This window comes from Lagenorhynchus albirostris, chromosome 15, assembly GCF_949774975.1.
Source record: "Lagenorhynchus albirostris chromosome 15, mLagAlb1.1, whole genome shotgun sequence".
Classification (NCBI taxonomy): Eukaryota; Metazoa; Chordata; class Mammalia; order Artiodactyla; family Delphinidae; genus Lagenorhynchus; species Lagenorhynchus albirostris.
The window spans coordinates 15,848,826-15,876,012 of NC_083109.1; the positions used below are offsets into that span (position 1 = coordinate 15,848,826).

The 27,187-nt window shown below is 54.2% G+C and overlaps 1 protein-coding gene across 7 annotated transcripts; it reads left to right on the forward strand.

The window, feature by feature from the left end:
• Positions 1-191: 191 nt before the first annotated feature.
• Positions 192-27,075, forward strand: ADA (adenosine deaminase). Of its 7 annotated transcripts, none has more exons than XR_009535415.1 (12): positions 192-337; positions 12,153-12,214; positions 19,141-19,263; positions 20,413-20,556; positions 21,198-21,313; positions 22,452-22,579; positions 23,267-23,338; positions 23,420-23,521; positions 23,783-23,847; positions 25,446-25,575; positions 25,868-26,305; positions 26,779-27,075. XR_009535415.1 is itself a non-coding variant. In XM_060123545.1 (12 exons), exons 1-12 carry the CDS (start codon positions 305-307, stop codon positions 26,790-26,792), a joined length of 1,092 nt encoding a protein of 363 aa, XP_059979528.1. In that variant the 5' UTR covers positions 192-304; the 3' UTR covers positions 26,793-27,075. The 7 variants fall into 7 exon arrangements, 3 of the variants coding, with proteins under 3 accessions (XP_059979528.1, XP_059979526.1, XP_059979527.1); XR_009535416.1 differs by having other exon boundaries at positions 26,865-27,075; XR_009535417.1 differs by having other exon boundaries at positions 25,936-26,305.
• The last annotated feature ends 112 nt before the right edge of the window (positions 27,076-27,187 follow it).

The following is a 27,187-nucleotide window of genomic DNA, read 5'->3' on the forward strand; positions in this document are numbered from 1 at the left end:
CGTCCCGGGCTAGCGATTGGGGGCGGGCCGCGGCCCCGAGGTGGCTCGGGTACGTCCCCACCGCCCTGCAGGAGTTCCAGGAAAGGCGCCGCGCGGGTCTGTTGGCCGGAGCGGGGCGCCGGCAAGGGGGCGGGGGCGGGGGCGGGGCCCGGGGCCGGCGGGGTGGGTGGGTGGAGCCGGGCCCTATTAAGAAGAGCTTGGCGGGCCGCGATCACTGCAGGCCCCCGGGAAAGCAGACCGGCCATCGACCCAGCGGGACCACGGATCGGCGGAGGGAGCAGCGCCGGGGTGCACGCTTGGCACCATGGCCCAGACGCCAGCTTTCGACAAGCCCAAAGTGAGCGCGGGCGGGGGCTCGGGGTCCGGGGTTCGGCGTCCGGGTCCTTGTCTGGCTGGAGGGCTTAGGGGCATCCACGGCCGGGGAGCAAACGGGGCCCCTGCAGGCGCTTTCTTCCCTCAGCTCAGGCCCTCGCCCGCCTCCAGGCCGTTTAATGAGAGGCAAAGAGACAGGAAGAGTCCTGAATCCGGAGGCGCCCCTTGATGGCTTCCAAGTTCTGCTTCTGCCTCTGATTTGACCCATCTGGGTCTCAGTTTCACTATCTGTCAGATGGGCGTCCTAGCACCGCCGGCGCTGAGCAGCCTAGGCAGGTGGCTTAAGCTCTCTGAACCTCAGCTGTAAAATGGGGCCCGGTTTCTACACCTATAGGCACCTAGTGTTGTGGACAACACATACTGAGTGCTGGGTGAACGGAAACAGCTTTATACTCCAACACTGCGACGGCTTTTGAGTGCCAAGGAGCCTAGGTTTGTGGATGTGCCCGTGAGAGCAGTGGGCCATGCCAGAGACAGGAGGGAGGGGAGCAGGGCACCCCTCTCTACACACTAGAGGGGCTGGGTGGGCCTCGGGCCCCGGTAGGGTTCACTTGGGGCCAAGCCACGGCCACTAGCCCCAGGGGATAAACCCCTTGTCCCTCCTCCCACCAGCTTGGGTGGGAGGGAATGGTGGGTTCAGGGAGGGTCTGGGCCCACTTAATGGGCTTTGGAGCACTGAGATTCAGTCCAAGGAAGGCAGGGGCCCAGGAGTCTGTTCAGCAGGGTGAATCAGCTAGTAGGGTTGAGACTGCTGGGGGTGGGTTAGGGGAAGGAGTGAGCTGCAATCAGCTTCAATTTACCTCTCTGAGAAACAGGTGTGAGTGATGATGGCAGATATCATTGGAAAAGCATTGGTGAGAATCCGTGGGGAGGTGGGGAAGCTGAGGGGGGGCTCTGAGGAGGTGAGGCCTGGCCCCCACTTCTGATGCCCCTACCAGAGGGCAAATGCTTGCTACTCCCTGCCAGACGTTGCAGGCACTGGGGCTGAGCTTCTGCATCCCCCATGCCTCCTTCACAGCTCGTCTGGATGCCCCATGCCCCATCATTAGTTCTTCTTTCCTTTGAAGGCTTTTTTTTTTTTCTTTCCCTGGCCACACCCACGCGGCTTGTGGGATCTTAGTGAAAGCACGGAGACCAAATGACTGGATGGCCATGGAATCCCCTTTTTTCCTTTTTTTTTTTTTTGTTGCTTTGGGATTCCCTCTGCCCTTGGGCTGGGGGATCATCTTACCCTGATATGAATCCCAAGGCAGTAGACACTCCTTGACAGGGAGTGAAATAGGGGTTATGGAGAGAAATAATAGGCAACCCTTCTGTAGAACTTGCTATATGCACCAACTCAGTCTTTGCAACACTTTTACAACAGGCCTATGAGGGAGGGACTATTATTATCATGCCCATTTTTTTGGCCTCACCCTATCCTCTCTGCTTCAAGCTGGCAGGTCATTTCCCCTCTCTAGGCCTCAGTTTCTACACCTGGGAAATGGGCTCCACCTGCCATGGGGGTGTCCAAAGGTTAAAAGGCAATGCTTGGGAGGGAAGGTAGAGTGTCAACCACTATGTACGTGACATGTCCTACATTTTATATTATTGTGAGGAGGGAACGTGCCTGAGCTGGCCAGCAAAGCCAGGAGTGTGAATCTCAGAGCCAGTTCCCTGCCTTCCCATGGGTGGAGTAGCCAGTAATGAGAACCAGTAGTATTAACAGCTGGAGCTTATGCAGTTGAATTATTGCTCTGTGCCAGGCACCATTCTGAATACATTAACCTTCATTAATTCATTTGATCCTAGCAATGACTCTGGGAGGTAGCTGGTGTCATCGCATGTTATAGATGATCAGAGAGGAACAGATTAACTAGGCCTACGATCACACAGCTAGGATGTGGCCAAGCTGGGGTTTGAGCCCAGGGTGGTCTGGCTTCAAAAATCCCATGCCCTAGCCAGCTTTCTTGAACTGCCTCTGCAGAAGCCTTTGGGGGGGGGGGGTGGTTCCAGTGCCCCAGGTGTGGGTCTTTCTGGGACAGGAGCCTCTGCTGGGCTCTTGGGCTTCTCATACCTACCACCAGGTGTCTCAGGACTGGCCAACTTTGAGAAGGCAGAGCAAGGCAGTGTTTTCCAAACTTTAATGTATAGTCACATCACCTGACGTTTGTCAATGTTCAGACTCTGAATCAGGAGATCTGGGATGGGGTCTGAGATGCTGTGCTCCTCACAAGCTCCCAGGATATGCTAATGCTGCTGGGCCGTGGACCACGCTTTGAGTAGCAAAATCCCAGGCAGCTGCCTATCTGCTCTGATTATGTTATTTCAACAAGTAGCTTCCTGAACACAAAGAGGGGTGGAGGGGTGGCCCTTATCAGTCTGTTTCCACATGAGGCAAGGCTGGAAAATCCCATGGCCCTCAGGAGTTCAGTGTCGCGAGAGCAACGCTGATCACATGCCTGTCATTATAAGAACAGTAACAATGCTGCCATTTGAGTGTTTGTGGGTACCAGGCACCTTCAGTGATTTATCTCACAGAATCCTCTGGACAACTCAACAAGGCAGATGTTTACGTCCCCATTTACAGATGATGAAATTAAGGCCTGAAAGGTGAAGTGGCTTGTCCAAGGCTACACAAAATCTGACAGCCTTGAAGCTGTAGGCTGGAGAGTGAGCTGGTCCCTTCCTAATGCAGAGAATTGAGCCTCAATGTCCAACATACTTTTCTTTCTCCTATTTGAATGTTTACTCCGTTTCAGGCACTGTTCTAACTGCTTTGCATATAGTAACTCATTTAATGCTCACAACAGCCCTTTAAACTCCTATTATCTTCATATACATATAAGGAAACTGAGGCTCAGAGAGGGGAAGGAACTTGTCAAAGTCTCACAGCCAGAAAGCAGCAGAGTTAGACTTGGACCCAGACCTACCTAAGACTGAAGCAGATGCTGTTAAGCGCTTTGCTGATTTACACCCACTTTGTAAATTGGGGTGGCTGTGGGATTCGGATAGACTGAGCTTGGATCCTTGCCTTACCACTCAGCAGCTACAAGGGCTCAGGTGGACAATTCCCTGAGCCCCAGCTTCCTTCTCTGTAAAATGGGCTGACAAAGCCAAGGTCACAGTATTATTGGGGGCAATGGATGCCGGTTAGGGCTTGTGAAGCACCTGGCTGGCGCAGCAGGCCCTCGGGTGTGCATTTCCTCCCTGGGGCCCCCGGTGGGGGCCTGCGGTGGCCTCTCTCCACCTGCATATATCTCTCCCCCTCTCCCCCTCTCCCCCTCTCCCCCTCTCCCCCTCTCCCCCTCTCCCCCTCTCCCCCTCTCCCCCTCTCCCCCTCTCCCCCCTCCCCCCTCCCCCCTCCCCCCTCCCCCCTCCCCCCTCCCCCCTCCCCCCCTCCCCCCCTCCCCCCCTCCCCCCTCCCCCCCTCTCCCCCTCTCCCCACCACAAAGCCCACTGCGTTAGCACTGCTTCGGCTTTTGGTGCTTTTCTGTTACAAGAGCCACCTGTTAAAAGAAAAATGCCCCTTGCTGGGAAGAGCCTGCCGGCCTTACCTGTTACAACACCTGCCTGCGGCAGTTGGGAAGGAGGGGAAGAGTGAGATTGGGTTTCAGTGAAGCCTTTTGTTTGACAGAGGAAGAAGCGAGGACCAGAGAAGGGAAGTGCGGTGTCTGTGGTCACACACCGAGGCCGGCCAGGCCAGCCAGCCTCCTGATTCCACATCTGACCTCAGGGTGGGCTTGACCTGGGTGGGAAGGGGCCCTGTGAGCTGGAAGAAGCTTGTCCGTCTGCCCTGTTGTCCTAGGGGGCGCCCCCTGGGCCAGGGAAGGGTAGGACTGTGGCCTGGTTTTGGACAGGGGAAAAGAGTAAGCCAGGGCGGCCAAGGTGAGGTTCAAGCCTACGTTCACCCACAGTGTTGGGACCAGGCTCACCCACACTCCTTAGGGTTCTGAGGCTCCAGAGCGGCAAGCTGGGGGAAGAGACGGTCTCTGGGGGTCTTGAGTGAGTTGCTTCTCTGTGCCTCAGTTTCCCCATCTGTAAAACGGGAATCATATTTGTATCCACCCTACATGAAATGCCAAGTGCAGGCCTGGGGCAGGGGGCAGGCCGACGCCAGCTGCTGTTGATCAGCCTTGTCCCGCTTATTAATCACGTTTAGAGTTTACCAGTGCTGAGTCAGCACCCACATGCAGGATGAGCGCAGTGTGCTGTGGTGGTTGTGACCTCCCGCTTTAGAGTCAGACAGCCTCCTGGTGTGGCACTCATTAGACTGTGCCCTAGGGCAAGTTCCTTAATCTCTCTGAGCCTCAGACTTTTCGCTTAGAAAATGGGGGTAACCGTGCTAAGTTCCTAGAGGCTGCTGCCCAACAGGACGTCCCCCTGGCTGAGGACACGCCTTGCCTTGTGTGAAGCCCCTGGGGAAGCTCACAGAGGCAGCAGAGAGCTTGGTTGGGCCCTGAGTCAGCAGGAGGCACTGAGGGACTGCTGGGCCCCTTCTGCTCTGTACCTCGGAGCTATAGGAGCCCAGATGCGGCTGAGCCCAGGGGACTTGCCTGGAGGACGTGTGACTGAAACAATGTCAGACCTGGAGCTGCTCTGTCTCCTGGCTTCACCCCAAAAGTCAGCTGAGAGGCTGTGGTGGCATGAGGGCACTGACCTCCGGTTCTGCCCAGCTCCATGCCAAGAGCAGTGCTAAGAGAGGAAGTGGGCACCTGTGGCTCATCCAGGTTCTGACTGCAGTGCCCGGGTTCTGGGGGGTCAAGCAACCCTGGCTACTCTGCCCCATCTGGGTTCTCTGCCAGGCCCAAGGGGGTAGGTCAGCCCTTCCTTGCTGCAGGGAGAGGACACAGCACTGCTGACATGGGACAGGGAGAGGAGAAAACAATCACTTAGTCATTCAACACCCACTGAGCACTTCTTGCTAGGTGGGGCACTGTCCTAGGCCCTGAAGGCACAACGTGATAGCACAAAGTCACCGCTTTAAAGAAACTAAGAGCTGGGGACAGAGGCATGGTAAGTAAGGAAACTGAGATAGTCAGTGGGATGAAAACAAAATGGGTGTGTTTGCAGGGGGTCTGGGGAGAAGCAGTGTGATTCAGGTGTGCCTTGAAGGTAGACAGCCCCTCCAGCTGTGAGCGGGAGTCAGATGTGGGAGCGTCTGGTCCTGGAGTCCAAGACCTGGGTCCCCGTCCTGGCTCTGCCACTGACACCTTGGGGGACCTTGGCGAGTGCCTGTACCTCCCTGGGCCTTACCGGCCTGCCTAGCGTCTCCTGAGAGCAAGGACTCGGCATGTTTCCCCATGTCCCCACAGAGCCTGGCACCTGAAGGGGGCTTAGGAAATATTTTGTGGCAAGTGGGGATGCTTCCTGTTTAGACCTGGAGGATTTCCTGCAGTTCTGTCAGACGTTCGCTGTGAGTCAGGCCCATGGAGAGCGAATGCAGGGGAGGGGGGTGCTGAGTTCTCCTCCTGAGTGGTCAGGAGGCCGGGTGTAGGTCTGGTGCAAGCGCCAGGGAGGTCGTGTGGCAGCGCGCAGGACTTGGGTTAGAGGTGGAGGGACTTGGCTTCTAACCCAGCTCTGCCACTGTCGGTCTGGGTAACCCTGGGCAGGTCACGGAATTCCTCTGAGCTCAGCTTGGCAAGTCAATTCCCCATCTGCAACATGGAGCTGGTGTGTCCCTTGCCTAGGGGTGGAGACCAAATGAAATAAAGGGTCTGATACCAGTAAACAGCTATTTTTATTGCTGGATTATTTACATCTGAGGCTAGGCCTGCCGAGCAAGAAGAGCAGGAGCTCAAGGTTCAAACCTGGGTACAAATCCTAACTCCACCACTGCCTCTGTGTCCTTGGATACTTTTCTGAGCCTCAGTTTCCTCATGTGGGAGTGAAGTCCCCACCTCACTGGTTGTAAGAATGAAATAAGATGATGCATGTAGAACATAGGAGATATTCAGTAAGTTGGAGGCCACTGCTGCTACTTCTTTTCTCTGCATGGGTCCAACGGAGCAGGGTCCCCGTCCACCTCTGAGCTGACAGATTTCTCCATGGGTAGTCTCAGTTTTCCAGAAAGTTCAGTGGGAGGCCTGCCTGAGCTTGGACCGCCTGTGGAGGCAGCTCCTGGCCTCTGTTCCTCCCCTGAAACGTGTCTGGGCAGCTTCCCAGGAGGCCCTGAGGAGGGCTGGGACCTGTAGGGCACGGTGGGCAAGTGGCAGGCTCTGCTTTCCCTCCCGCCGGGCAGTCTAGTCTCCCGCAGCCCGGGGGCTTTCTGAGGCCTCCTTCCCTCTCACTGCTCAGCTCAGGCTCCCTGAGCACTTGCTGCGTCTGGTGCTGCAGCAAGTCTTCCCAGTGGTGGCTCATCTCCCACCTGGACCACTGTGTCAGCTCTCTGTCCTCTGTTCTGACTTCTCTTCAGCCTGCTTTCCACACAGCAACCAGAGAAAGCTTTTAAAAGGTGACTCCCCTGTGCAAAACCCTTCAGGGGATCGCCCTTTACTGTGAGATCTCCCTGCCCTCCACCCCCCTAACTTTCTCTCTGGCCTCATCTCTCACCACCTAATTCCGACACTTAGTGCCTGCATGTCCCTCTGCCTGTTCCCTCACCTTCCTGTTCCTTCCCCCTGGCTGATTCCTCCTCTATTTTCTTCTCACAGGGACCCTTCCCCCCAGCTTCTCAGGAACCATTTGTTGCCTCTTCCAGCTTCTGGTGGCCGCAGGTGTCTGTTGGCTTGTGGCCGCGTTGCTCTCATCTGCTGCTGTGGTCCCAGGGCTGCTTCCTCTTGCGTGTGTCTCTCAAAACTCTCTGCCTCCCTTATAAGGAGAAAGAGGACTGGGTGTAGGGCCCATCCAGATAAATCCAGGAAAAACTCCTCCTCTCAAGGTTTGTAATCCCATCTTTTGCCCTCTGTGGAAGTATATGTTCTGGGGGTTAGGATGTGGACATCTTTTGCGGGACTTCCGTTCAGCCCTCTGCACGGACCCTGGTGAGGGGGTGACTCCTCCCTCTTGAAGTCTGATCGCCTTTTGCCTTTCTGCGCACCACACACTCCTGGCTTCCCTTCCGTCTCTCTGGCAGCTCTTCTCCAGGCTCACCCTCTTCTCTAAGCCACTGGGTGCTGGTGCTCGTCCGGCCTTTGTCCCATGCTCTTTCCTCGACGTTCCCTTCATGGGTGAGCTCATTCAAAACCACAGCCTCAGTCATCTATATTCCCACTCCTATTTCCAGCCTGGACCTCTGAGAGCTCCAGACCTGCACAGCCACTGGGTCCGTCCACACGCATTTGGAGATCTCAGAGGTGTCCCGACTTCACATAAGTGAGATCACACTAACCGTACTTCTGTCCCTGTGCCCTACCCGTCCTCTCCCCCTCAGCACCTGGTCCTCTTCCTGGGCTCTCTGTCTCAGAGCGTGGGAATCGCTACCCACCCAGGCCCAACCTGAAGCATCATCCTTGACATGGCTTCCTGTCCGCCTGCTTTGCCGTATCTGCCTTGCCACCCTGGTCCGGGGCACCATCATCGCTCATAAACTTCACAAGACCACTTCTAACTGGTCTTTCTATGCTTTGTCCTTTTCAGCTTCAAACCCTGTCATGGCTTCTCTGTTGCTCTCAGGTTGGAACCCAATCCTCCCTGTGCCCCTGCAGCCTCTCCAGCTCCACAACCGCTCACCTCTCTGAACCCATTTCAGTTCCTCTCGTCCACCGCCTCCTCTCCCACTGCATGGCCTTCGCACATGCTGTTCCCTCTGCCTAGATGCTCTTCCAGCCTTCCTGCTCACCCCTGCCTTTGCCTACTTGGCTCCTCTTCGTCCTTCAGCTATTAGCTTAAGCGCTGCTTTCTCTGGGAAGCCATCGCTGGCCCTCTAGCTGGGCGAGTTCTTTTGTTTGTTACCTCTTTGGTAGGTCTGTGTCTGTCCCTCCCAGGAGTTGTCTTGGCTTGTGATTTTACGTTTACCAACGTGACATTTACTTAATGTCTCTCCCCCTTGCTGGACTGTAAGCCTCACGGGAGCAGGACTCTGTCACTTTAGTTTATCTCTCCATCCCCAGTGCACCCAGCAGGGCCTCAACTATTTGGTGAATGAGGGATTCTTAGTTATGCTTATTATGCTAAATGCTGTTGCTACGTGCTGAGTCCTGATCTAAGCACGCTACGTGCAGTCACGTGGTTAAGTCTCACGAAGCCCTGGGAGGAAGGCATGTCATCTTCCCCCCGGACAGATGAGAGCGCCGAGACACTGAAAGCGAAGTAACTTTCTCCAGGTCACCCAGGAAGTGAGTGGAGGAGCTGGGATTGCAGCTCTAACCACAGCACTACCCCATCTCTCTGGCTGGATCCTCGCCATGGCCCTGTGAAGGTTAAAGATAAGAAAACAGAGGCTCAGAAAGGTGGGGTCACCTGTCCAAGGTCAAACAGCTGGTTGGCAGTTCCCTGCACTGGAAGCACTTTCTGAGAACCCGATAAACTTATGGCTGAGTGGGCATTGAATTCATTTCATCAGGGAATCCAGCAGCTCCCTGGAGGCAGGGTCTGTGACAGAGCTGGTCCTTTGCTGCTGAGTGACTTGCGGAGAGATGTGATTACTTGGATGTCCTCCTGATAGGGAGGCTTGGCGGCCGTCTCTGCTGGCCTCCCATGGGCCCCAGGCCGGATTTCCCCCACAGGAGGCAGCTCTGTGGGTGCTTCCAGGATGCCCTGGGGCCAGTGGCTCCCTGGCTGCTCCCTCTCCAGCCAAGGCAGCCACTTTCCTGTTCAGGCTCGCAAGTTCCAGAGAAGGCCCCACCCTGATAGAGATGTTTATTAAAATTTTTCTGGCTCTCTGCCTGGCTGGGGAAGAGTTTCTTCCACGACCTGGAACAGGGAGATGACAGCTGCTTTCCCAGTTTCCCAGCACCTGCTGTGCTTCTCTTAACAGCCTGCGGAAAGCATGCTGGCTGAGAGGCAGGGGCTGTCTTCCTGTGGGCCGACTCGCCCACCTACGCTGTCTTTTTCTTTTTTAACATCTTTATTGGAGTATAATTGCTTTACAACGTTGTGTTAGTTTCTGCTGTATAACAAAGTGAATCGGCTATATACATACATATATCCCCATATCCCCTCCCTCTTGCATCTTCCTCCCGCCCTCCTTATCCCACCCCTCTATGACCTCCCTGTGCTATGCGGCTGCTTCCCACTAGCTATCTGTTTTACATTTGGTAGTGTATATATGTCCATGCCACTGTCTCACTTTGTCCCAGCTTACCCTTCCCCCTCCCCGTGTCCTCAAGTCCATTCTCTACATCAGCGTATTTATTCCTGTCCTGCCCCTAGGTTCTTCAGAACCTTTTTTTTTTTAGATTCCATATATATGTGTTAGCATATATTTGTTTTTCTCTTTCTGACTTATTTCACTCTGTATGACAGACTCTAGATCCATCCCCCTCACTACAAATAACTCAGTTTTGTTTCTTTTTATGGCTGAGTAATATTCCATTGTATATATGTGCCACATCTTCTTTATCCATTCATCTGTTCATGGACACTTAGGTTGCTTCCATGTCCTGGCTATTGTAAATAGAGCTGCAATGAACATTGTGGTACATGACTCTTTTTGAATTATGGTTTTCTCAGGGTATATGCCCAGTAGTGAGATTGCTGGGTCGTATGATAGTTCTATTTTTAGTTTTTTAAGGAACCTCCATACTGTTCTCCATAGTGGCTGTATCAATTTACATTCCTACCAACAGTGCAAGAGGGTTCCATTTTCTTCACACCCTCTCCAGCATTTACTGTTTCTAGATTTTTTGATGATGGCCATTCTGACTGGTGTGAGGTGATAACTCATTGTAGTTTTGATTTGCATTTCTCTGATGATTAGTGATGTTGAGCATTCTTTCATGTGTTTGTTGGCAGTCTGTATATCTTCTTTGGAGAAATGTCTGTTTAGGCCTTCTGCCCATTTTTGGATTGGGTTGTTTATTTTCTTGATATTGAGCTGCATGAGCTGTTTGTATATTTTGGAGATTAATCCTTTGTCAGTTGCTTCATTTGCAAATATTTTCTCCCATTCTGAGGGTTGTCTTTTCATCTTGTTTATGGTTTCCTTTGCTGTGCAAAGGATTTTAAGATTCATTAGGTCTCGTTTGTTTATTTTTGTTTTTATTTCCATTACTCTAGGAGGTGGGTCAAAAAGGATCTTGCTGTGATATATGTCATAGAGTGTCCTGCCTATATTTTCCTCTAAGAGTTTGATAGTTTCTGGCCTTACATTTAGGTCTTTAATCCATTTGGAGCTTATTTTTGTGTATGGTGTTAGTGACTGATCTAATCTCATACTTTTACACGTACCTGCCCAGTTTTCCCAGCACCACTTATTGAAGAGGCTGTCCTTTCTCCACTGTACATTCCTGCCTCCTTTATCAAAGATAAGGTGACCATATGTGCGTGGGTTTATCTCTGGGCTTTCTATCCTGTTCCATTGATCTATATTTCTGTTTTTGTGCCAGTACCATACTGTCTTGATTACTGTAGCTTTGTAGTATAGTCTGAAGTCAGGGAGCCTGATTCCTCCAGCTCCGTTTTTCTTTCTCAAGATTGCTTTGGCTATTCAGGGTCTTTTGTGTTTCCATACAAATTGTGAAATTTTTTGTTCTAGTTCTGTGAAAAATGCCATTGGTAGTTTGATAGGGATTGCATTGAATCTGTAGATTGCTTTGGGTAGTATAGTCATTTTCACAATGTTGAGTCTTCCAGTCCAAGAACACGGTATATCGCTCCATCTGTTTGTATCATCTTTAATTTCTTTCATCAGTGTCTTATAGTTTTCTGCATGCAGGTCTTTTGCCTCCTTAGGTAGGTCTATTCCTAGGTATTTTATTCTTTTTGTTGCAATGGTAAATGGGAGTGTTTCCTTAATTTCTCTTTCAGATTTTTCATCATTATACATTGTCTTTTTAAATCCTTAAACTCTTCTTGGACAGGGAGGCAATCTTTGCAGCTGTTTTCAGTTGAGGAAACTGAGCCTCAGAGAGATCAAGTGTCTTGTCTAAGATCACACAGCCAGAGAAGAGGCAGAGCTGGGCATCCAGCCTGATGGGCTCTCCCCAAAGTCCTTGCTAAACTCTTGGCCTTGTGTATGGAGTATTGTCCATGGGGCTGAGCATATAGGAGAGGATCACCAAGATGGCCAAGTATCTGATGCCCTTTCTGGAGTCCTAGAAGGATCTTATTGTCAAATATTGATTCCTGATAAGCTATGTTTCATTTTCAGTAACACATGCTTTTGAAAATGGAGACTGATTTTTGAAATATGTTGTAGGTATTCACTAGTCCAGAAGGTCTGTGGCCAATCCTTTTTGTTAGAGCTGGATCTTGTTTGGTGAGTTGGCCGAGAGTGGGATCTGCCTGCATGGTGGCTGAGGCTCTGTCGCTCCTCCGGGCCCATGGCTGGCCTCGTGTTAAAGAGCACCAGCTTCAGAATTGGGCTTGGGTTAGAATTCCGGTTCGGCCACTTAGCAGCTCTGGTTAAGAACAAAGGCACTGGGTTGGGTTCCTGTTTCCATCACTTAGAGCTGTGTGGTCTTGGACAAGTTACTTAACCTCTCTGAACCTCAGTGTTCTCCACTGTGAAAGAGGCAGAGATGATAATTAAACCCACCCCACAGACAAGGATGAAACAGGATAATGCGTGTCAACAGTTTAGTGAAGTGTATGTGGTGACTAACGGTTATCACAGTTAGTGTTAACAATGACCCTCTGTAAGGTCCTTCAGGCATTCATGGGTGTTTGTTTTTCTCTCCTTTTCCTCTGCGCCCTTGCAGGTAGAACTGCACGTCCATCTGGATGGAGCCATCAAGCCTGAAACCATCTTATATTATGGCAGGTAAGTCCAGAGATAAGAGGCCTTCTTCCCTAGGAACTTTGACCCAGACGCCTCTGGAGAATTCCAGGGTTGCTGCTTCTTCCTGTATCCCTGTGGAATCAACCCAGCCCCCAGCCTAGAAAAAGGTTGGTCTGTGGGGCACAGAGACCCACAGCCCAAGGCTTCTGCCTTCTGTGCCTCTGACTTTTATCTTCCTGCTGCCAGGTGAGCCAGGGGAAGCTTATCCCACTTTATAGACACGGACACAGACACCAAAAGAGACACACACACACGCACACACACACACTTCCCAGGGCTGAACCAGTCACTGTTTCTTTGACTCAGCCGAGAGCCTGTGGCCGGTGATGCACCCGCATAGGACGCTGCTACCATTTGCTGAGCATCTCCCAGGGCTGGGCTGGGCTGAGCTTTCTCCTGAGTCAGCGAATTTAATCCCTCCACACTTGGAGGAGGAGAGCATTGCCATCCCCATGTCACTGAGAAGAGAGCAGGCTCAGAGAAGTGACGGCAGTTGCCCAAGGCCACAGAACAAATAGAGTCAAGAGTTGACCTTGGGCCATCTGACCCTCCAAGATTTTCCTACTTACGATGGTAACCTGTTGGGAGCCGCGGAGAAGTGGTGCCCCCTCTCTGGGCCCAAATCTCTGCATCTTCCAAAGGAGAACGTACCTCTTGCCTCTGCTCTCGTGGATGCTGGTGGGCCGAAGGGCCCCCAGCATCCCCGGTGAGGGAGGTCCGCCCTCCCTCCCCACATTTCAAGGGCTCGTGATATCCCCTCTCTGGGGTCTAGCACTTAAAAGCAAGGACTTCAAGGGCCAGTGGATCTGGATTCAAATCTGGACACACTGTTTCCTTGCTGTGGCCTCAGCCTCTGTAGGTTGAAAGTAAGAACAGGACCTTCTCCAGAGCTGACCTGGGAGATGGGGTCCCTCCCGCCCCCTACCTCTCCCTGTTCCTCATGGGTTTGTTCTATGCTCATTTTGTTTGGAGCGGGGAGGTCTCTGCCTCTCCTCACTGCTTTGAGCAGTTCAGCTCTGGATCCAAATTTGAACCCTCTGTTTCATAAGCCTGAACCCCCTCACTTATCCAGACACCCACTCCTTAGGAGAGAACTGATGATCCTTGGGCGTTTGCCCCGACACTTAAAAGTGTCTCTTGCGGGCTTCCCTGGTGGCGCAGTGGTTGAGAGTCCGCCTGCTGATGCAGGGGATACGGGTTCGTGCCCCGGTCCGGGAAGATCCCACATGCCGCGGAGCGGCTGGGCCCGTGAGCCGTGGCTGCTGAGCCTGCACGTCCGGAGCCTGTGCTCCGCGATGGGAGAGGCCACAACAGTGAGAGGCCCGCGTACCGCCAAAAAAAAAAAAAAAAAAAAGTGTCTCTTCCAATTCCCTGAGAGGGTTCTGATAAAAACACGCTTCTCCTTCTTGCACTTTTTTCTGCCCTAGGAAGCTGTTGTTGATTTAATTTTTATTTAACTTATCATGTAAGTATATTAGCCTTTACTGCATGGCAAGCACTGCTTTAAATGTTGTACCTGGATTGACTTACTGGAATCTGGTGACAACTTGTGAGATAGGTATATTATTGGCCCTGTCTTACCGACGAGGGAACTGAGCCAGGATAGGGGAAGTAAGTTATCTCGTAAACACAGGTGTGACTCCGGGTCCATACCCCTGACCATTGCCCCTGCCAGCTGGAGGTTTAGGTAAAGTATTGCACAAAAAACACTTAGCTGAGGGCGAGCAGGCTACATGCTCCATAAATGTCACTTAACGATAATATTATTAATTGGAACCTATGGCTCTGACTCACTGGGGTTAAGCCCCTTGGATTATCTCTGCCTGTCCTTTGCCCATGTCAAGTGCCAGTTATTGATGCAGGGACCTTAATGAGGCCATTAGGGTGGGTTAACCGGGCACCAGGATGGGGTCTAATCGCAGGTGCTCATTAAAGGGTCACATAGCGCTCATTAGCGGAGCAAGAAGGTGAGAGTGTCCAGGGCGGGGTAGAGGGAGGAGGAAAAGGAAAAGCCCTTGTGGGGCAACTGGTCGGATTTTCTGTTTCCCACAACCATTTGGCATCTTGGGAACTGTCTAGGCACCTCCATGGGCCCTAGAGAGGTGGGTGCGGGTTTGATCCAGCTGGAGTTTGATCTTGAGGTCAGCGGGCAGGGGGACCGGGGAGTTGGTCAGACTGGGATATGGACAGAACACGCTGGAGGACTCCCAGCTGTGAGTGAGCTGGGCTGAGAGGGGGAAGGAGGGCAGCATCTGGCCCGTGGCCCCTCCCTCACCCTGGCCAAATCCAGTAGCCTCTTTTCTGCCCCTGTGACTTGGGCCTCAGTTGACTGTGTTCTCACCTGTTTCTTTTTTTTGATTTATTTATTTATCTATTCATTTATTTTGGGCTGTGTTGGGTCTTCATTGCTGCATGCGGGCTTTCTCTAGTTGCAGTGAGTGACGGCTACTTTTCGTTGCGGTGCGCGGGCTTCTCTTTGCGGTGGCTTCTCGTTGCCGAGCACGGGCTCTAGGCGTGCGGGCTTCAGTAGTGGCACGTGGGCTCATTAGTTGTGTCTTGCGGGCTCTAGAATGCAGGCTCAGTAGTTGTGGTGCACGGGCTTAGTTGCTCTGCGGCATGTGGGATCTTCCTGGACCAGGGCTCGAACCCATGTCCCCTGCATTGGCAGGCGGTTTCTTAACCACTGCGCCACCAGGGAAGCCCTCACCTGTTTCATTTTCTTCTTCTTTTTTTTTTTTTTGGCTGCACCACACAGCTTGTGGGACCCTAGTTCCCTGACCAGGGATTGAACCCCAGCCCTCGGCAGTGAGAGCACAGAGTCCTAACCACTGGACCACCAGGGAATTCCCTCACCTGTTTCTTCTTATTCCATCTTCTCTCCGGGGGCTTAACTTCTTTCTCAATCTCCTTCCTGACCCTGCCAGCTCTTCTCCAAAGCACATTCTGAATCTGGCCACTGTCTCCTCCCTGTCACCATCCTGGTCTGAGCCATTGGACTATTCCAGTGTCCTCCTGACCAGTCTCCAGGTGTCCACCCTGGCCTCCCCCATCTACTGTCCCCACAGTACTGTAGTCAGAACAGTCATCTCAAAACAGAGTGATCAGATCACTTCCTTTCTCAAACCCTCCTGCCGTGCTCAGGGTCAAAGCCAAAGCCTACACACGTTCCTTGAAGTCCTACAAAGCCTGTGTTAACCTCTCTTCTCAAACATGCCAGATCTTGTAAACAGACAGTTTGGGTAATTTGCTCAAGGTCACACAGCCTTTATTTTTTTAAAAAAGTTAAAATTTTATTTATTTTTGGCTGCCTTGGGTCTTCGTTGCTGTGCACAGGCTTTCTCTAGTTGCGTCGAGCTGGGGCAACTCTTTGTTGCGGTGCATGGGCTTCTCATTTCGGTGGCTTCTCTTGTGGAGCATGGGCTGTAGGCATGTGGGCTCAGTAGTTGTGGCACATGGGCTCAGTAGTTGTGGCACACGGGCTTAGTTGCTCCGCGGCATGTGGGATCTTCCCAGACCAGGGGTCAAACCCGTGTCCCCTGCATCGGCAGGCGGATTCTCAACCATTGCGCCACTAGGGGAGTCCCACACAGCCTTTAAATAAGAGCTGGGATTTAAACCCAGGCCATTGGGCTTCAGAGTCTGCCATCTTTCCCTGGACACACAAATAGTCTCATTTGTTCCTCCCTGTACCTTGAAAACAAAATACCATCTGTGTTTTACTGACAAGGATATGGAGGTCCTCAAGGGGACAGCTCCTGCCCAGGGTGATCTGGTACCTACAGGAGGAGGATGGGCTTTGAACTCCATACTGGGCTCTCAGTGTGTCACCCAGCGTGGAGGGCAGAGGACTGAGCAGCACCCGGGGCATGGCCATGGCTATGGGGAAGCAGGGCCATCTAAGAGCTGAGCTTGGCCCTGGGTGGAGGGAGCCTTGGCTGCCGTTAGTGGCTGTGGGTGGCAGGGGACCTAGGAACAACTCCTTCCTGCCTCAACCTTGGGTCCCAGACAGGATATTTACAGCTCAGTCTGAGTAGCTTCCGGAGGCCCGGTCCCCTGTAAGGTGCTGGATCGTCTCCTAGCGGACCGCTGTGGCAGCTCTGGCTTCTGCCCTGTTTCCCTCTGTCTGTTCCCCACACCACAGCCAGGAGGAGCTCTTTAAAAAGTACATCTTTTCATGTCACTCCCCTGCTTAGAATCCTTCAGTGGCTTCCGGTGCTTCCAGGATAAGGTCCCAGCTCCTGCGAAGCCCCCGTTTGGCAGTGGCTCATCTACCACTGACCCTGCTCTGAACTGTAGCCTCCCTGCCCTGGAATTCCCTCGCTGCTTCTGCCTGGGGCTCTCGGCAGGGCTCTGACCCCGCCTGCCTGGATCTCTCCGCCTGCTCCCTCAAGGGAAAAGGACAGTCTAAATCTTCTGCTTAAATGTCACCCCCTCCGAAAGGCCTTCCCAGGCCACTCTATCTGGGGTAAAAAGATCTCTCTTGGGGCTTCCCTGGTGGCGCAGTGGTTGAGAGTCCGCCTGCCGATGCAGGGGACACGGGTTCGTGCCCCGGTGCGGGAGGATCCCACATGCGGCGGAGCGGCTGGGCCCGTGAGCCGGGGCCGCTGAGCCTGCACGTCCGGAGCCTGTGCTCCACGACGGGAGAGGCCACAACAGTAAGAGGCCCGCGTACCGCAAAACAAAAAAAAAAAAAAAAAAAAAAAAAAAAGATCTCTCTTGGGTGGCTGTTGAGGAGAGAGGCTGGAGAAGAGACTAGTTGGAGAAATATTTAAGAAGAAATTATTAGGACTTGGGGACCGGCTATTGATGGGTAAGGGAGATGGAGTCTGGGGGAGCCCCCCGTCTCTGGTTCAGGCAGCTGGATGGATGGAGGAGCCGTATTAGGAAATGTGGCGCCTGGGAGGGGGAGGGGTTTGGGGGGAGGGGAAAGGGGACGATCAGACACACAGGTCTGCCTTGGTCACAGCTATCCATCCAGTGCCCAGCACATCGTGGGCCCTCAGATGCTGATGTGCAGAGGGAGAGGACTGAAAGCTCTGGATCTCTGGATCGGTCCAGGGGACCTGGGGCAAATGTGGCCGTTGTGCTTGGGAATATGGGGGTCGGAGCCTTAGCCACACCTCCTCTGCCTTCCACCCACCAGCTCCCAGAAAGATATCCAAAATATAGTATCTAACAACTGGTACGGGCTCTGCAGAGGCTACGGTGACTGGGGATGGCCTCATGAGGGTGACCTTGGGGCAGACTGACCAGCAGGGGAAGGCCCAAGGGCGCTGAGCCCCTGACCTCGGTGCTAGGACTGCACCCGGGGCTTCATCTTCCCTGGGGACGTCTCGCAGGGATGGGAGTCTGACTGGCAAACTGGGCAACAGGGTGACCCCGTGGTGATACCCACTGGTCACTCATGGGTTCTGGGGTCATGCAGAAGGGGAAGAAGGCATATTTAGGAGGTTTAGGGAACAGGTATTTATGTAGGGAAATATTTTAATAACAAGCTATTAAAGGACTTCAACACTTGGGTTGAATTTCCATTTCTTTGGCAATGTCCTCCCTTCTATCTTCTGTTCTTGCTTTGTGGATAACTGGAGGCTGAACCTCCTGGTTTAATCACATAATTTTCTTAATCATTTGCTCCTTTTTTTTTTTTTTTTTGCGGTACGCGGGCCTCTCACTGTTGTGGCCTCTCGCGTTGCGGAGCACAGGCTCCAGACGCGCAGGCTCAGCGGCCATGGCTCACGGACCCAGCCGCTCCGCGGCACGTGGGATCTTCCCAGACCGGGGCACGAACCCGTGTCTCCTGCATCGGCAGGCGGACTCTCAACCACTGCGCCACCAGGGAAGCCCCCATTTGCTCCTATTTTTTATCTTGTCTTTTGTTCTACCTGCTGGAGGATTTTCTCAACTTTATTTTCCATTCCTTTTATTACAGCCTGATGGGCGTGGCCATATTCTTCCAAATCTCCAAGAGCTCTTTCTTTCTGAATGTCCTGTTTTTAAAAAGGGATGCTCTTGTTTCAAGGATGTAACATCGTCTCCTCTCTTTGAGGCTATTCATTTTGGGTTTTTAAGTTTTCTGTTCTCTGCATTTCTCTGTTTCTGTAGAGTGCCTTTGGTCTTCTGTCCCTCATGGTAGAAGCATTTCTTGACAGGTGTCCTCGGCCTGTCTCTTTTATCTTAAAGGTGGGAAAACTGAGGCCAGGGGTGACCCATGAGTTGGGGCAGAGCCAGGAGGAGTAGAGGAGGCTGGAGCATGAGAAGCGGGGAAGGCAGCCCAGCCTTGCACCCTGCTGGTCCTGGCTGGGGGGAGGTGGAGATGCCAGTGGAGAGGAGACAGCCCCAGACCAGAAGGGCCGTTCTCCGCCAGCCCTTACCGAGTGGTTGCCGTGGCCCAGCCGTGTGTGGGAGGCTGTGGTCAGGGAGGGGAGAGTGCTGGCAGGGTGGATGGCTGGGCTGGCTTCCCTCTCCCAGCACAGTGGGCCAGGCCAGCCTCCCTGGTGTGCCGGCTAGAGGGAGGGTGGCGGGGGGAAGTCTGGCGCCTGCTCCTGTCCCAGGCACTGTGTGCTGCAGTTCTTGCCCTGATAACCCCTGACCTGGCACGCGACCAGCCGGCTCTGCCAAGCACTTGCCCTGGCACCATCCCTGTCCCCAGGCACTAGGGGGCGTGTGTGTGTTCATGTGCACTTTAAATGGACTTTAACCCCAGTTGTCCCCCTTGAGATTTGCTGGCTGGTCATGGCCTTGGGGACAGAAGATCCTAGAAGGATTCAGGTCCTGGTTCTATATGCCCTGGGCCTCAGTTTTCCCACCTGTCCAATGAGAGGGGTCAGATGTCCCCCCCCCAGCCCCCCGCAAGGAGTTGGTAAGGTCCTGCCCAGGGTTGTCCATCACCCTCATTGTTTTGTCCCCAGGAAGCGGGGCATCACCCTCCCTGCCGACACACCAGAGGAGCTGCAGGACATCATCGGCATGGACAAGCCGCTCAGCCTCCCGGGCTTCCTGGCCAAGTTCGCCTACTACATGCCCGCCATCGCGTAAGTCTTCCCACCCGCCCTGAACCCTGGGTGGCGTCGGTCCCTGTGCCCACATCGGGCTGCCTGCACACCTCAGCCTGTGGGGTGGGAGAAGGCGCTGTATAACCCTGCTCTGCCTCTCACCATTGTGTGCACTCCTGCGAATCTCTCCTTGCATTTGGGCCTCGGTTTTCCCTTCTGGAAAATGGGTATGATGGGCTGAACCTCCTTCAACTTCTATAGAAAAGTGACAGAATGTGGGGGTTAAGAACATATATCCTAGTATCAGATTCTTTCAAGAAATAACTTCGACGCTGGGCAAATTTGCCCTCTCTGGGCCTCAGTTCCCTTATCTAGACAATGGGGCTTATGACCCTCTCTACCTTCTAAGGCTGGGGTTTGGAATGGACACAGCACTGTCCTCAGCAAGCCTCCTCTTACTAGGAGGACAATTGCTACCTGTATCGACAGCCAGGTACTGCTGTTTTTATGTTACTTTTCATTCCTTCCATTTTTTGATAGCAGAATATCTTAGATATAGAAGAATATAATGTGTGTGCAGTTCACAGAACTATTCTCTTTGTAGCTGTCCACAGTCCTGTGAGCTAGACACACTCCTCATTTGCAGAGGAGGAAATGAAGGCTCAGGAAAGTGAAGGAACTTGCCCAGGACCACACAGCTGGCAAGGGGTGAAACCCAGATTCTCGTTCTGATGTTGATTTCCTTTTTTTTTTTGCCCACACTGCACAGCTTGTGGGATTTTAGTGCCCCGACCAGGGATTGAACCCGGGCCCTGAGCAGTGAGAGCGTGAAGTCCTAACCACTGGACTGCCAGGGAATTCCCTCTTTGATTTCCATTTTTAAAAGATTGAGCTAGCTGCTCTACAGGGGCAAGCATGGAGACCAGGAGGCCAGTTAGAGAGGTGAGGTGGTTAGAACCAGGGCGGAGTGGGCGAGAACTGGCATCGAGTTTGGAAGCAGAGCTGACAGGACGTGCTGTGCTTCTAGGATTTTCTCCAGCAGATGCCCGGAGCTTTGGGCTGGGTGATGAGAGATTGGGGGGCCACACATGGGTTTGATCTGCTATGGGCAGGGGACAGCTTTGTTATTCCTGGAGCTCCCAAGGGCCTTGGGGCATTTTGTCCCCAGCCACTCTCTTCCCTTCCCAGGGGCTGCCGGGAGGCCATCAAAAGGACTGCCTATGAGTTTGTGGAGATGAAGGCCAAGGAGGGCGTGGTGTACGTGGAGGTGCGCTACAGCCCGCACCTGCTGGCCAACTCCAAAGTGGAGCCGATCCCCTGGAACCAGGCTGAGTGAGTGACCGTCTGGAGGGCTGTGCTGGTGCTGTGGCAGGGTGGCCTGACCCAAGACCGCGAGGGGCAGCCTGGGAGGCCGTGGCCCAAGCAAGACTTCGGTCTGGCTCCCTGAACTGGCCCACAGCTTATCCAGTGACTCTTAGGGGTCCTATCCTAAGCCTGCAACCAAAGTGAGTTTGGCCCACTCCTGCCCCTCTGCCTGGACCCCAGGGATGTCTAAGTGGTACCACTCAACCACCTTGCTCCCTTCTAGCCATGACTCTGATACTTGTGGACAAGTGGGAATCACAACAGGTGAGCTTAGCTTAGCAGTGCTCTCCATCTTGGGTGGGAGGAGGGCTGTGTCTGACAACCCCCCGAACTGGGACAGTCTTCGCAGGTCTGGAAGCGTCCAGGCAGTTCCAAGGAAGCTGGAAGGGGGTGCGCTAGGGCTTGGGGCTATCTCCCTCGTCCTTTCCTCAGAGGCAGTGGGTTAGTGGGGCTGAGGGCTTCTCCTGGAAGACCCCTCTTCCTCCTCTTTCTCTCCTCCTTTCCTTCCCCTCTTTACTCCCCCACCTCCCCTTCCTCCTCTGTCCTAGTCCCAGGGCTGTCCTTTAGGTCTTTGTCTCAGGCCCACCCCTACTCTTCTCTGCACACAGAGGGGACCTCACCCCGGATGAGGTGGTGTGTCTAGTGGACCAGGGCCTGCAAGACGGAGAGCGGGACTTCGGGGTGAAGGTGCGGTCCATCCTGTGCTGCATGCGCCACCAGCCCAGTGAGTGTGACCTTGGCCCCGTCCCTGGCTGCCCATCTGATGCCACCACAACCTCCTGGCCGGGCACAGGGGCCATACCAGTCCCCATGGTCTCTCTTGAGCCCATCAGTTGGACCTCCGGTCTTCCTCCTGGGCAAGCTCGGACCTTCCTGCAACAGAATTTTCTCCCCAGGGAGGCTGAGCCTGGGAGCCACATGACCTGCAGGAGGCTTAAAATCAAGGGAGGCTGAACGACAGAGAAAAGCCTAAGCCTGGTTCCTGTCAGGCCGCAGTCCTCCCTCGAGACCCTGTGGGCCAGGCCCCCTCCTGTCAGGGCTGTGGAACCTGGGACTAGGTCTCAGCGCCAGGGCCTGGGGGGTCTCCCTGTGACCGACACTGGTCACATCTCCAGGGCTTGTGCTTCCAAGGCAGAGCCCCGCTGTGTGACTCTCTCCAGGTCACATCACCTCTCTGGATCTCAGACGTGCCTTGTCACAGGAGGTGATCGTAGTTACCCCATTCTCTGCTTTAAGGAGTAGTGAGCCCACGGCGAGGGGCTAGTGTCAACCTGCAGGGCCTCCCTGTGCAGAGTGGCTTGGGGTATTTTCTCTAATCCTCACAGGGGTCTAGGAGACAGGACCACCATCGTTTATCCCCATTGGACAGATGAGGACACTGAGGTAGAGAGAGGCTCAATCAGGAAGGCACAAAGCCCGGAGCAGAACCCAGGGCCATCTAGTTCCAAAGCCTGTGGTCGGTCATTCTTTTTAAAACACTTTACAATGACCAACGTTAGCAACGTGTTTAGTAACACTAGTGGGAGCTGTTTTAGGTTTAAGTTAAACTGTGCGGACCTCCACCTCATCTGCTAAGTTGAGGGTGGGTGTGGGGATTGAGAGAGAATTGCTATCTGTCGTTTACCGAGCCCAGGCCCTGACCTCGCTGTCTCACACGTGCGGCCTCGGCAAAGCCTCGCTGTGACCGTGAGCCTCAGCACACGGCCCCCCTCTGCGAGGAGAGGATGCTGAGGCCCCGAAGGCCGCGGGGTCAGACCTTGAAGATGGGACACTGGGCCTTGTGCTGGCCTTGGGTGGCAGGGCTGGGAGGGTCTCTCTCCTCCGTGCTGCTGCCAGAGGCCCGGCGGGCATCTCACCCACAGACTGGTCCCCCGAGGTGGTGGAGCTGTGTAAGAAGTACCGGCAGCAGACCGTGGTGGCCATCGACCTGGCCGGAGATGAGACCATCCAAGGCAGCACCCTCTTCCCTGAACATGTGCAGGCCTACGCGGTGGGTCCTGGGGGATGCAGGCAGAGGAGAGGCTGGCTCTGGGGGAACCCTGTGGGGAGCTGGTCTCTATACCAGTAGCAGGAAGGCACACCAACGGGGGATCACGAGGCCTCCTGGGCTCCCAAGTGCGTGTGACTGGGTCTAGGAGCTCTAGAAGTTGGGACTCTGGTATGAAAGAAAAAACCCCACTTGGTGCTGGAGGGTCCTGTGTTGGAGCCTTTCGGCCTAATGATTCGCTGTGTGACCTTGGGCGAGACTGTCTCTTCTCTGGGCCTGTTTCATCTGCTGGGATGACTGGGTTGGAGCAGACGTCTCGAAGCCTCATGCTGTGCTTCCCGTGGAAGGGGTGAAGCATGGGGTGGAGAGTAGGGGCTCTGGAATCCCTTCCTAGCGGTCTGACCCTGGTCGTGATACCTAATTCTCCTGAGTTTCAGTCCCTCCCCGCTCCTGTAAGATAGGTATTAGAGCAGTTGTGAATATGATGTAAGGTGTCTAAACCATTTCCTACAGTGTCTGACTCGTAATAACTGTCTAATAAAGGAGGGCTACCACTTAAATGATTACAAAAACGGAACCCACCTCCCTGCCTGGGAGCCAGCCAGGCTGACTCAGCCCCAGAGTGTGGTGAAGGCAGGGCCTGCGGGGCCGAGCCCCAGGCCACCCCTGACCAAGCCCTCGCCCTTACAGGAGGCCGTGAAGAGCGGCGTCCACCGCACGGTCCACGCTGGGGAGGTGGGCTCGGCCGAGGTGGTGAGAGAGGTGAGTGGCTGGGCAGGCGGTGGGGCCCTTCTCCCCGCTCGCCCCGCAGCCCATGCTGGGCTCCACGCTGCTTGTCAACAGGCCGTGGACGTGCTCAAGACCGAGAGGCTGGGGCACGGCTACCACACTCTGGAGGACCCGGCCCTCTACAACAGGCTGCGGCAGGAAAACATGCACTTCGAGGTGAGGGGCCGGGGAGGGGGAGGTCAGGGGAGCGGTGGAGCGCGCAGAGGGTCCAGCAGCCGCGGGGAGCGTGGGCCGCGGGCCTTGGAGCTGCTGGGTGGGGGGAGGAAGGCAGGACTGATGGCTCCTGGGACTCGGCTATGAGGGGGCCGCTGTGACCGGGGCGAGAACAGCGCCGGAGGAGGTGGCGCCAGCTGGCCTGGGGACGGGGGACAGCGCGGCCCTGGGGGCTTCATGCCAGCCACCCGCCTGCTCTTCCAGGTCTGCCCCTGGTCCAGCTACCTCACCGGCACCTGGAAGCCAGGCACGGAGCATGCAGTCGTTCGGTGAGGCCGGGTCCCCTGGGCTCTGTTCAGTTTTGTACTAGGAAAGCCAAGGGTGGGAAGGGGATGCAGGGACTGGGCGCTGGTCCCTGCGGGGTCTCCTGGGTGTGAAAGCTCTTCAAATGCTTGGGAAGCGGGCGCTATTGTCCCCGTCTTACAAGTGAGGAAGCCAAAGTCTGGATGTGGTGTAACTTGATTATGAGGCCACCCAGCCTTTGGATAGCACAGCTGGGGGCCCCATAGCTCATCCAGCTATAGCAGAATGCCCTGCTACCCCAAAGGAAACTTCCACACTCCAGATTCCACCTCCTAGGAATTAGGAAGATGAGTCTCTCTTGCTCACGTGGTCTCTGCTCCTGGCCCCTCTGGGCATTCCCCCAGCACATCCTGAAGCTTTCCCCAGGAGAGCCTGTCCCGTCCCACCCCACCCCGAGGCTGCCCCATAGGCTTAACTAAGAAGCTTTGGCCCTTCTTCAGGTTGCCCTGGGACTGAGCCCTGGGCGAGGCCTCAGGAGGGAAAAGCTGACCCAGAAGTTCACTAAGAACTTGGGGTGACCATATTCAGGCCAGCACTGATGGTCTGTCCGCCAAGCTTACGAGGAGGAGAGGAGCTTGGGCTCGCTCACACTCTGATTACAAGGCGGGCCTGAGCTGCTTTAGGGGTGTGGAGTGTGCAGTACCTACAGGACACCCAAGTGGAGGCTCTTGGAGGCATGTGGGCATACAGCCTGTGGGCTGGAGAAAGACTCAGAGTCACCTAGAGATACGGTGGTTGAAGGAGAAGTGATGGCCTCAGCAGACGGTGGAGCACGAGGGCCTAGGATTCTGGTAACTGACTGTACTGCTGAACTGAATGAATAAGCATTTTCAGAACTCTAATGGAAAACTGATGAATTCATAAAAGTGCTAACAAAAGATCAAGGTAAAAAAAATTACCTGGGACTGAGTGAACTGATGAGGATGATTATAATTTTTGTGATTTTCTGTTTGAATAAAAAAAAAAGAGGGCCTAGGAGAGAATCCAGGACAGTGACATTGAAGGCACAGGCAGGAGGAAAGCCACGAGTGCGGTGTCCAAGAAATCTAGGGAAAAGGTCAACAGTATAAAATTCTGCTCCACAAGTCGGGTGAGGTTAGAGCTAGGAAAAGTCCATTGGATTTAATAAGATGGTGGTCAGGGATTATGCTAAGAACAGTCCCCATGGCGTATCTGAAGAGTCAGATCCCAGGGGGGCTGAGGACGGTTGGTGAAGGGGCAGACAACTCGCAGAGTGCGGCTGTGGAGGGCAGGACCAGAGAGGGGGGTAGCTAGAGCGGGCTGTTGCTTTTCTGGCCTCGCCAAGCCGGCCCCTCTCTTGCCTTTGCCTGGCTCTGGCCTGGCTGGCTGGCTTTAAGTCTTGAGTTGCTAGTAATGTGGCCTTGGACAAGTCACCCGAGTTCCCTGAACTTGTGTCTTCCTCTGTACAACGAGGAGAACCTCCAGGCCTGTCTAAGGGTGCCGCGCGGTTCAAAGGAGTGTGGATGTCCACGTGCAGAGACTGTTTACACAGCAGTAATGGGAGGCGCTTCTCCCCCTCCCCCCCACCCCCTGCATTGTCCAGGTTCAAAAACGATCAGGCTAATTACTCCCTCAACACGGATGACCCACTCATCTTCAAGTCCACCCTGGACACTGATTACCAGATGACCAAACAGGACATGGGCTTCACTGAAGAGGAGTTTAAGAGACTGGTGAGTGGGTGTATGCCTTGACTCTGGGCCCTGGGAGTGTGTGAGGCCTGCAGGTCCTGTCCAGGGCCCGGAAGCCCTGGAGAATGAGGGGTGAGTCTGCTGCAACAGGCCAGGCCAAGGCAGACCTGGAGTTCGATGCCTTCCACGGAGAAGACATCTTCGGCTGAGATCCTGACCTAGGACTGGGTTTTTTATCCTCTGCTTCGGTCAAGTGCCTTGAAAGACTCTGAAAGCTGTCAACCATCTCCCCAGAAAGGTGTGCTCAGCTATACATTTTGCACACACTTTTCAGGCCACTCAGAGACCCCAGGATGAGCCCTTGATTACCGTGGTTCTGACATCCCAAGTCTGTCCCTGCAGGACTGTCTCTCTGGCGCCACACATCCCACCCCGTCTCTCAAAGGTTTCTCCAACCTCCCTGCCACATCTGTGTATCACGTCGTGCCACGTTAAGAACCCAGAACCTCACAGTCTCTGCTCTGGCAGGTGCTGCCGCGTGACCTTGGACAAGGCCTCGCCACTCTGAGCTTAATGAATTGCCCATGTTTAATGGACTGTCACTAGATTGCTAAGGACTCCCTCCTATGCTCTCTGGTTTCACACTGTCTGCCGTGCTGGCCCTTCCAGAACATCAATGCGGCAAAGTCCAGTTTCCTCCCAGAAGATGAGAAGAGGGAGCTTCTTGATCTGCTCTATAAAGCCTACGGGATGCCACCTTTGGCCTCTGCAGGTATGTTTCTGACGGAGCTGCTGGGCTGGGGCCCAGGTCTTGGCTCCCACCTGTCTTTCCAGGGACTTCTAGCAAGATGCCCTCCCTTCCTCTCCTGGGCAGCACCAGGGATGCGTGATGACTTCCTGGCTGGTGGTCCTCCCTCACGGCACAGGCTCACTTCCTGCATAATGCTGTGAGGCTGGTCTGAGGAGGAGCCTTTCTCAAGTCCACTCCCAAGGTCTTGGCAACTTGGGGCATCTCCAGGGCTGCCCAAAGCCAAGGGCAGGGAGTTGAGCCCAGGGTGCAGCTAGGTTCTGCTTCCTTCCTTCCTGTGTGGCCTTGACAGAGCCTTTCCTTGCTCTAAGCCTCAGTCTCCCCATCTGTAGAAAGGGGTTCCTCTCTGGCTCTGATGTTCTGTGATTTTTTTTTTTTTTTTTAAATGTCCTGGGTACTACAAGTTGCCTCACCTTTCTGCTTCTCTTGGCAAGCAGGGCAGTGTCCCTGAAGACATCGTGGCCACCTCTCAGAGTCCTCACCCTGTGGATGGAGTCCTCACAACTCCCTTTACTCCTTCCAGGGAGACTATGATTTCCAGAGTCAGCTACTGACGCTCGTGAAGCCCACATGCCTGTTTCTGTACACACATATACCTCCGCCTGGCCGTGTCTCTCCTCTGATTGTGTGCCCGGGCCAGGATCAGGGCCTGTGGCTGGTTGAATCTGAATCCCTCCCTCCTCTGGTAACCTGTGCTGAAAATCTGGTGCTTAATAAAGAAAACAACAGCTGGGGTTGTGCAGCACGTGGTGTGTGGCGCTGCGGTCGGAGCGGGCCAACTTGGGTTTGTGGAGAACAGAAGGAGCCCCTGGGGCCCCCCGACGCAGGCAGCCTGCCCAGCAGCAG

Coding starts and splice junctions, on each gene's coding strand:
- ADA (XM_060123543.1), top strand. CDS start 305: ATGGCCCAGACGCCAGCTTTCGACAAGCCCAAA. Junction 19,264..20,412: donor TACTACATGCCCGCCATCGC/GTAAGTCTTCCC, acceptor TTCCCTTCCCAG/GGGCTGCCGGGAGGCCATCA. Junction 23,522..23,782: donor AGGAAAACATGCACTTCGAG/GTGAGGGGCCGG, acceptor CTGCTCTTCCAG/GTCTGCCCCTGGTCCAGCTA.